Here is a 10471-nt window from a genome sequence, read left to right as displayed (position 1 = left end):
GGAATTATCAGGTATAAACAGGTGCATTATATGTGATAAAGGGGCTGATTTTCTAAGAATACACAACAGAGCACCAAAATTCATGAGGTGAAAACTGATAGAACTTGTAGGAGACATAGATGAATCCACTAACATAGTAGGAGACTTCACCACCCCTCTACCAGTAATTTACAGATCCAGCAGGCAGAAAGTCAGTAAGGACGTAATTGAACTGAACAGCATCACCAATGAACTTGGTATCTTCCTCACTGAATTGCTGTGAGGATTAAATGAGCTGATGCATCTAAAGTATTTAGCATAGTGCCTGGAACATAGCAAGTATCCTACAAATGTTTTGTAGTACTATAACCTACAAGCCCTGTTCCCTGAGCCTCCTATGTGCCTAGCCCTATGCTAAGTATTGTCATGGAGAAGGGAGACAGGAAGAAAAAGCATTCTAAGCCCTGTCCTCAGAGGGCTCAATATCTGGATAGAGAGTAAAAATATTCTACATAGGACAGTCAGCAAACAGTCTGGGACAGAGAATATATGGGTGAGAAGGGCAAAGGTCAGGGTATGAAAGTCAAAGAAGGGCTTTCCAGAGAAGGAACAACTGAAATAACAGTGAAGATATGAATAAATAAAAGAAAATGGTGGGGTATGTTATCTAAAGGGCACAACAGGAGCAAAGTTATGGAGGGGGGAGGGAATCTGAGTTATCTTGGGGCTGGTGAGATGACTAGCCTGGAAGAAACAGGGGGTGAGGAAGAAGAGCATATTAGAGTAGAACCAAAGCATGCAAAGTCATTTAAGAGCAGCTATAAAGGCCTGCAATAATAAAGCCCTTAAACTTTAGTGTGCTAGAATCATTGAATCCTGGGTTGTGGAGCCCAGGAACCATAGAACACATGGATTCTAGAGCTCTGAAAGCATAGAGCTTGAACCTTCTAGTCTAGTGCTGTCCAACAGAACTTTCTTTTTTAAAATTATTTTTTCCTTCATTGTAATTGCTATTTTAATTGTCTGGTTTCTCTCTGGACTAGGAGCTCAATTCAGGTTCCAACAGAACTTTCCTGATGGAAATGTTCTGAAGTTTGGAGCTGTCTAATATAGTAGCCACTGGCCACCTGTGGTTTTTGAACACTTGAAATGTGGCTACTGCAAGTGAGGAACTGATTTTTTTAATTTTTAATTTTTTTAAATTTTAACTAATTTACATTTAAATTTAAATATGTGGCTACCATATTGAACAGTGCAGTTCTAGGCCTGGGACCATGGAGCCCATAAAGCATTTTTTTTTTTTTGACCAGTAAGGGGATTGCAACCCTGAGCACGGTGTGGTCTGCACCATGCTCAACTAGTGAGCCCACTGGCCATCCCTATATAGGATCCAAATCCACGGCCTCAGCACTCCCAGTGCCGCACTCTCCTAAGTGAGCCACGGGGCCGGCCCCCATAAAGCATTTTGACCTGAGAATCCAAGTGTAGGGGGTCTTACAACCATACAACACCTTAGTGCCTTGTATAGAAAAATCCTTTCAATCTGATGTACCTCAAGTCTTATTTCATCTCCTTCACTTCATCCATATCCCGCAGACTAAAAAGGCCATGAATGTGATTCTCAGTGACCTGCGGATCAACGACTACTTCAACATCATCTCCTTTTCTGACACGGTTAGTGTCTGGAAAGCTGGAGGCTCAATCCAGGCCACTATCCAGAATGTCCACAGTGCCACGGAACTGAACTGCATCACGGTGCAACACAGTGCTGGGTTGCATGGAAGCTGATGGTTGTAAGTGTTAGACCTACCCACCCAAATGGGCAGGCTATGGTGATGTGGGAAATGCCTGAAGCCCTCTCTTCATTCTCCCATCCTCCTCACCTCTCATAGTGCCTGAAATATCACTATTACATTTTACACAAATGCAAGTATGTTCCTTTATCCTCTGTGTTCCCTTCTCATCTCCCTTTCCTTGTGGAAAGATAACAGCTGATTTTCCATGTGTCTTAGAGCACATTTCTCTTTGGGCCCCCTGTGGCAAGAAGGTACAGGTGTTATCCTTGGGTAGCTGCTAGTCTCAGCAGGGAATGAGACATCCCCCTGGGAAACAGGCAAAGAACAGTCTGAGACAGGGAGTGATAACAGCCAAGGACATGTGGTCCCAACCATTAGATCTCAGGGAGCCTGGCTGGGGGCAGGGGAGTCGGAAAGAAGCAGCAGCAGAAACAGCCTGAGCAAAGATGAAGAGATGTGACAGAGCCTGAGGGGTTGGTGAGGTACTCAGTGTGTCTGTAATGGGGGTAGAAGTGACCAGAGAAGATGGTCTCACAGTCTGCTGCCCAATTAGGGACTGACATCAATGCAGCTTTGCTGGCAGCTGCTTCAGTGCTGAACCATAGCAACCAGGAGCCTGGGAGGGTCTCCAGTGAGGGGAGGATCCCTCTTATCATCTTTCTGACAGATGGGGAGCCCACAGCCAGCATGACCACCCCCAGTGTGATCCTCTCCCATGTCCGTCAGGTGCTGGGCCACAGGGCATCCCTTTTCAGTTTGGCCTTTGGAGATGATGCTGACTTCCTACTGTTGCATCGTCTGTCCCTGGAGAACCGGGAAGCAGCCCAGTGCATATAGAGGACACCAATGCAGCCCTACAGCTGGGAGGCCTCTGTGAGGAGATCTCCATGCCTCTGCTGGCAGACATGCATCTGGACTACCTGGGCAGCTTGGTTGGGGCCTCCCCTTGGGCCCTTTTTCCCAACTACTTTGGTGTCTCAGAACTAGTTGTGCCAGGCTAGGTGAAGCCAGGCAAGCAGGAGCTGGGAGTCCACCTGGCAGCCCGTGGCCCCAAGGGTCAGCTTCTTGTGGCTCATCACAGTGAAGGGGACACCAACAGCAGCCAGAAGGCCTTTGGTTGCCCATGAGAGCCAGTCCATAATGTGGCCCACTTCATCCACCACCTCTGGGGCTATGTCACCATTGGAGAGTGGCTGGAAGCACACTTCCAAGCCTGTGACACCACCACTCGCCACCTGCTGGCTGCCAAAGTCCTCAACCTGTCCCTTGAATACAACTTTGGCACACCTTTGACTTCACTGGTCATGGTGCAGCCCAAGGAGGCCAGTGAGGAGGCCAAGAGACAGACCTCCACCACAGCTGGACCGCGCACCATCATGCCCTCATCCAGCAGCAGGCATGGCTTAGGGGCAGGTGTAGCCCAGCCAGCCCTGGTGCCCAAGGTCTCCCCCAGATCAAGGCCTGCAAAACCAAAGTTCTACTTATCCTCAATTACTACTGCATCTACAAAGAAGATGCCCAATTCCAAGGAGACAGGTCGGGGCTCTATCAACCCCAAAGCCCCAAACTCCAGCACAACAGGATTCTGGCACTTTGGCCCAGCCAACTCTCAAGACAAAACCTGCTGCCCTTGTGCCCTCAAATTCTGGTGCTCTATTGCCTCCAAATCCCAGCACTCTATCACACCAGAATCCATATTACCTATGAATGCCAAGATGTAAATACTACCACTGAATCCTAGCACCCTAACCCAGCCCAGCCAAAAGCTGGCACTATGAAACATGTTACTCTACTGCATTCCAAACCCGGTGCTCCATCACAACCTAAACTGAAGGCCTCATCACACCCTCAACCCAGGGTACACACATCACAGTCACCCAAAAGCTTGCCACAGCCCAGACCTAGAGTCTCCACAGGACAGATCCCCAAACACCCAACACACACCAGTCCTAGGGTTCCTGATCCCAAGATCCCAAACAACATGCCACACCTCAGACCTGGGGCTCTCTTACCCAGGACCCCTAAAATCCCATCATCTCTTAAACCTAGTATCCAACCTCACCAAACTTCCACACTCTTATCACATTCCAAGCCTGGGACCTTAATCTCCCATACACCCAAAACCCCACTACCCCCTAGACCTGCAAGACCCAGGCCTCCACCTCCTCAGAGCCTAAGCACATTCCCAAACACAGTCTCAAGTCCCACAGGTCCCAGCAGTACCATGATCACCTCTGACCTTGGGGAACCCCTCCAAACTCCCTTTACTCTCACCCTGCCCTCTCTGCTACCCACTGGAAGGTTCTGGTATCTGCAAGACCTGCTGCTGGGACCCCAGAGCACCAGGCAAGTTCTGGGACCATCTGTGCCAGGAGTCCCAACGATGGGCCTACCCAACAGCTCCAGGCCTATGGCAGAAGGCAGCCCTCCAAACCTGCCAATCTTGCTGCCTTCTAGCACCCTCCTTGAGGCCATCAGTCTGCTCCTTCTCCCTGAGGAGCTTGAGCTGCTGTCTGAGTTAATGGTGGAGTACAAGTTCATGGAGTCCTTGAACCCACCAGCTTTCTATACCTTCCTCACTCCTGACAAAGATGGTGAGTGCCATGGGCAAGAGGTTGATCCATGTGGGAGAGGTATGAATAGAGCACCAGGAGCTGGGAGTCTACAGGCCTGTTGCAGATTCTAGTGCGAGTACAGCTGCTTGAGTGCTTGCTTTGGGACTTTGGACTACTTACTTATCTTCTCTGGGCCTCAAATACATAGGCACAGAATTAAAGGCCTTGGGACAGGAGGGATGTTAACGACTGGGAAGCCTGAACAGAAACTGGCCAAGCTGTAGCTTTTGACATTTGCTTTGTTTGACAAGAGGATTGCTGATGCTTCCCAAGCAGGGGAGGGATGTGGGAGTATAAATTGGAACATTCCTGTGCAAGGCAGGTCTGATTGGCTTTTGTGAGCTCTGTGAACAGCCCTGCTTAATGAGAAAGGATACGAATTTGGGAAGATGATGACAATTATCTTGAAATTTCCCAAAGACTATGAAATAATAATAGTTTACATTTTTGAGCTCTTCCTATGTCAGGTACTGTTCTATATATTGTACTTGTAGTCTCTCATTTAAGCCTCACAAGAAACCATTAAAATCTAAGTGTTACACATGGGGAAACCAAAGTGCAGAGAGGTGAAGTAACTCTTTCAATGCCACACAGCAAGTCAGACATTTGTACCCATACAGTCTGGTTCCAGAATGAATGTGCTTCACCACTGCATGATTCTGCCTTCCTAGGAGAAGAAGTGACATTTCCTGGATGACCTTATAGGGCAGGATTAGAACCAGTTGAAGGTGGCAGTAAGTCACAGGGATACAAATTTAGTCATGACACACTCTACCTTATTGCCCTCCCCCCCAATATCCAATCCATCCTCAATTCCTGGCAATGTTATTTCAAATACATTTCCCAAATCCACTCACATCTCACTACCCCAGCTTTCACTGTCCTACGGCAAACCACCGTTGTGTCTCACCTAGAAAACTATTCCAGCCTCCTCACTGGACTCTCTGCTTCCTCTCCTGTCCTACTACAGGCCATTTTCTCCCAGCAGCCAAAGGGATCTTTTTTTTTTTTTTTTTTTTTTTTTTTTTGACCAGTAAGGGGATTGCAACCCTCAGCACAGTATCGTCTGCACCACGCTCAGCCAGTGAGTGCACTGGCCATCCCTATATAGGATCCGAACCTGTGGCCTCGGCGCTCCCAGCACCACACTCTCCCAAGTGAGCCACAGGGTCAGCTCCAAATGGGTCTTTTAAAGATACAAATCACTTCATGTCCCTTTCCTACTTAATCCCCCTCAAGGGTTTCCCATCACACTTAGAATGAAGTCCAAAGACCTCTTCATAGCCTGCAAGTCCCTGCAGTGTCTTCTCTCAACCCCATACCTCTCTGACGTCACCTTCTCCCACTCTGCCACTCACTCTCTGAACTCCAGCCCCACTGGTCTTCTCTCTGCTCCTCCAATGGGCCTCCTCTCCACCTCCATTCAGGGACTTCTTCCAAGCTGCTCCTCTGTTTGATAAATGCCTGACCTGCCCCTTCCTACTGCCCTCATCCCCTCATTGCCCCTCAAACTCCAGCTCATTCCTTAGATCTTAGCTTAGATCTCCTTGTCCACCCTCCCCCCACAGGCTACTTCAGGTCTCTGTAACTCCCTCAGCCACTCCATTATTTTTTCATATAGCATTTATCACCATTCGTAATTATGATTTCATTCATGTCTGCCTCCCCCACTAAACTATGAGCTTCACCAGGTCAGAAACCATGTCTGTCTTTTTCTCCACTGTATCCCTGATGCCTGAATGAATGAATAGATGAATGAATATATCAATGCTTTAAGGAAGAACTTTGAATATATCTGAGCTTGGAAGACTAAGCAGCTGTGGAGAGTATAAGGTCCCAGTCCAGGAGATGGGCAGGTCAGTTTGGGAAGCCAGTGAGAGTTCTCCTGTTCAGAAAGGTGAGCCCTTTGGTGGGCAACAGAGCATCTTTGCCTTGGGAGTGTGAAAGCTTTCTCTTATTTCTTTTGTGCTTAGCAGGAAGTCTACATTGGGATGGCGATTCTGAGGAGATCCTGGGAAGAGCTGGAGGCAGCATGGCATCTCAGGGAAGTTCTGTGAGGCTAGCAAAAGGTGAGCAAGGAGCACCCCTGGCAAAGATCCCTAAGCCTTCATTTCCACTCAATTAGAATTTTCATTGACACTGTGGGAGCCCAGAGGAGGGGCAAGGTATTCGTTTTCTATTGCTGCATAACAAATTACCACAAATTTAGCAGCTTAAAACAACACCCGAAAGTAATCTCACAGTTCTGTAGGTCAGAAATCTAGACGCAAGTTAGTCAGATTCTCTGCTCAGGATCTCACAACACTGAAATCAGTGTCTGTCAGACTGAGTTCACATCCTCTTCCACACTCATTCCTGATGTTAGCAGAATTCAGTTTTGTGTTTGTGGGATTGAGGTCCTTGTTTCCCTGCTGGCTGTTGGCTGGGGGTCTCTCAGCTCCTAATGGCCACCTGGGGGCACTAGCAGGTCCTAGAATTCTCCTGCATTCCTTGTCAAGTGGCCACCTCCATCTTCAAAGGCAGCTATGGAGCATCTCCCTCATGTCAAACCCTTCACACACTTCAAATCTCTTTGACTTCTCTGTCTCCAACCTCTAGACCCAGATTTAAAGGGTTCGTGTGGTTAGGTCAGGCCCACCTGGGTAATCTCCGTTTATTAAGGTCAAAAGGACCACATGACACAACCTATTTATGGGAGTGATATCTCATCATATTCACAGTTCTGGGGATTTTACAGGGTGTGTACACTAAAGAATATTGGGAGCTATTTAGAATTTAGCAAGAGAAAATAGTATTTGAGCTGGCCTTGAAGGATAATTAGAAATTGATCCTTGGTAGTTAAGAGAAAGGAAAACATTCAAGCAGTAGGAAAAAAAAGGAACAAAAGATGACTAGCAAGACACAGCAGGGCACTCCTAAGAACAGTCAGTTCGGTTGGACTGGAGCATCGAGAAAAGACTGTAGAGCTAGCCAGGGGCTGGACTTCAGAAAAGGCTTAAATGCTGAGCTCAAGAATTTGACCCTTATCTGAGGGTGGTGACTCAGAGGCCAGGGAGCCCCAAAGTTCCTACGAATGTGATAGATCAGTGTCTCACCAGTGTAGCCCCCTTTCCTTTGCAGGCATGTTGCCAAGCATCTTTGCATTCTCATCCTCAGGTAAGCCAGCCACCCCCATGGCCCTCCTGCTTAAGTACAGGACAGGTTGTGCACTGGGACTAGGGTTGGGCTCTCTTCCCTTCCTCTCTTCTCCCCTTCCCTTTCCTCCCTCTCATTCTTTCCAGGCCATAAATTCAGAGTTGTATATCCTGCCTTGCAGTGGATAGTGACCTCCACTTTGTGATCTGCATCCCAAGATCAGACGAGAGGATCTTCTTTACACTGGATGGGTGCCCAGGGGACCTGCTGCAGGTGAGAGTCCCAAAGATTCCATCCCCATACAACACAGCCAGATAAACTCATGTCAACACCACAGACATTTGTGGACCAATTCCCCAGACACACAGCAGTGCACCTCACTAACACACAGTAAAGCATAAGAACACACCCAGACACACATGAAAACACATGCAAATACATTCAGATAAATACCAAGACAGTCACAGGTACACACACCCCAGGACACGCAGTAAACTCACACAAATACACACCAGATACACATATGCAAATATACACCCAGACACACACTAACACACAATACATGCCCATATTCAGACACACAAGCTCTGATACCCCTAGATTCATCCCAATTCCCAAGAATTCAACACACACAGGCGGCAAACCCACTGTGCTACTCTAAACATGTGAAACACACTGATGCACAGAAATACCCACCAACACACATTAAGATGCATGCATACTGACACCCAGATACACATCAGCGCATACCAACACAAAGCCAGACACACACAACACACACTATTGCATTGAGACATCCAGAGGCATACATAAACATACATACTCTAACATATCACCTGCTCCAAACATGCAGATGCACTCCTATGCCCAGAGATACTCATATGAACATAAGCAAACACACATTTACATGCTCAGAGGCAAACACACACATATACATGCAAACAGTGACACAGGGGTGAGCATGTGCACACATACCACATGCGTTGCCCCCCAACCCCCCGCACACACAGTGCTCAGGAAGGAGCAGCCGAGTGGACCATGTAGAAACATTTTCTCTCAAGATCCAGCCCTCTAGCTGTCACCTCTTACAGAATGACAGAGATGCAAAAGATTACTCAGAGCCCATGTATTCAGAGCAATGAGAAGCCCAAAGGGACTGCACCAAGGGAAAACTCCTTCAAGAGAGGAGAGCCCAGGCACAGCCCCAAGTCGGTTTTTGCTTCAGTTTTTATTGTAAAGACAAGAAAATTACAGAAGAAAAACAGATGGTTAATCAATCATAGTGAAAACATAAACAAACTGGTTATGTGACAATCTTCATTAAGCAGGTGTAGTTTAAAATAGTTCAAGCAATTTACCACCACCAAAAGAAGTCATAAAACTAAGCTATGTGATGTACAAAAAGAAACAATGAGATAATCACCAAAGCACTTAACTCCCCAAGAAACTCAAAGAAACAGCTTAGGGCAACATGTGGAACATCCCCCAGGTTCTAACTAATCTAGTAAAATATCCTTGAAGATCATAGCTTACATACTTTCCCAGCATATAGGTTTAACTGCATCAAGGGCAACTGCCCCCAGAGCAATCACTTTTTGCTGTGCTCCAATTCTCTTACCTATGTCAAAGGATTTGGTCCTGTGAAAGTTTTCTGGTCTTTCTTAACATTAGCATTTGTACGTGTTTTCCTAAAGGGTTGGGCTTCAGCCCCCTAAACTACAGGACTTTAATCCTCTAAACTACAGGCTTTGTCCTTCTAAGCTACAGGCTTTGGCCTAAACTAAGGACTTTGGTCCTGCAAAATACATGTGTTTTATTTCTATCTCATTAATAACTTCTTAGTCAATATCCTCTATATCTGGCCACAAACCTGCACTGCTTCATCTGGACCTTAGGCCCCCAGACCTTACCCCTGCCCATGCTGTGGGTAACAATGTGGATGACCATGTGAAAGCCTGTATTCCAGGCCCACACTCCTCTCCCTCCAGAGCTGCATGTGAGTGGGCGGCTGTTTGGGGCACCACCAAGACCAGGCCACGAAGACCAGATGCACACCTACTTTCAGATCATCACAATCACTGCAGACAGACCCTGGGCCTACACTCATCATCAGCTGTAGTTCCATATCTGTGTGAGGTGAGTGTACCTTGTGCCTGTCCTGGGACCAGCCTGCCCTGCTGAAGAGACCCCAGCTGGAGCTCCATGTGGTTGATTCACCCTGCCTCACCCTCTGCCTTGGGCCCCACCTTGAATTACTAGTCCTCTGGCAGTGCTACAGGCACCCCAGAACCCTGCAACTATCTCACCTGGGGTTCCACATGGCCAGTGGCTTGGGCCTCAGCCCCTCAGCCCATGGCCTGATGGGTAAGTATTTTGGGGGCTGAGAGGAGGCAGGGAATACCAGCTCCAAGATCAACCCTGCCAGGGTGAAAGGCCAGTGAGCCTCCAGTACCTCATACCCCCAACCACTGAGAGGAATCAGAGCCAGGCAGGCTCTGCCCCTGGGTAGTTCCTGGTCTGGGGAGAGGGCAAACCCAAACATGATAGTGATCACAAGGAGGGATCAGCATTGGACAGAAAGCAGCCCAGGGAGCTAGAGGAACCCAGGGTATGGAACCTCACCCAGCCTCGGAGCTCAATAAAGGCCTCCTGGATGAGGGAGACCCACTCATGCTGAGTCTAGAAGGCTGAGCAAGAGTGCGGAGGAAAGGAATGGAGGTTGGTGAAGGTGGCACTAGAGTGGTCAGAGTTGAATGCAAAAATGAGGAATTTGGCTTTATCCTGAAGGCAATGGGGAGCCATGAAAGGTTATAAGCAGAGGAAAGACACAATCAGATCTAGGTATTACAATGATCCTGCTGGAGGCTACTATGAAGGGGAATTGCAGGAAGCCAGATGGGTAGGTCAGGAGACACTGGCAGAACTGAGATTGACAACAGCTGGAGA

General features: G+C 47.8%; 1 protein-coding gene across 1 annotated transcript; it reads left to right on the top strand.

Moving 5' to 3' along the window:
- Positions 1–1575: 1575 nt before the first annotated feature.
- Positions 1576–9909, top strand: ITIH6 (inter-alpha-trypsin inhibitor heavy chain family, member 6; the record flags this gene model as incomplete). Its single annotated transcript, XM_008594265.1, is given in 12 exon segments — positions 1576–1708; positions 1746–1772; positions 2329–2607; positions 2610–3306; positions 3308–3468; positions 3471–3523; positions 3526–4369; positions 6367–6459; positions 7511–7546; positions 7707–7798; positions 9492–9628; positions 9630–9909. Coding segments are annotated over 12 exon segments (2832 nt in total), but the record flags the coding sequence as incomplete, so codon positions are not given.
- Positions 9910–10471: the final 562 nt, after the last annotated feature.

This window comes from Galeopterus variegatus, unplaced genomic scaffold, assembly GCF_000696425.1.
Source record: "Galeopterus variegatus unplaced genomic scaffold, G_variegatus-3.0.2 Scaffold10493, whole genome shotgun sequence".
NCBI lineage: Eukaryota > Metazoa > Chordata > Mammalia > Dermoptera > Cynocephalidae > Galeopterus > Galeopterus variegatus.
Note: the sequence above shows the minus strand (reverse complement) of the source record. Positions and strands in the feature narration are given on the sequence as shown.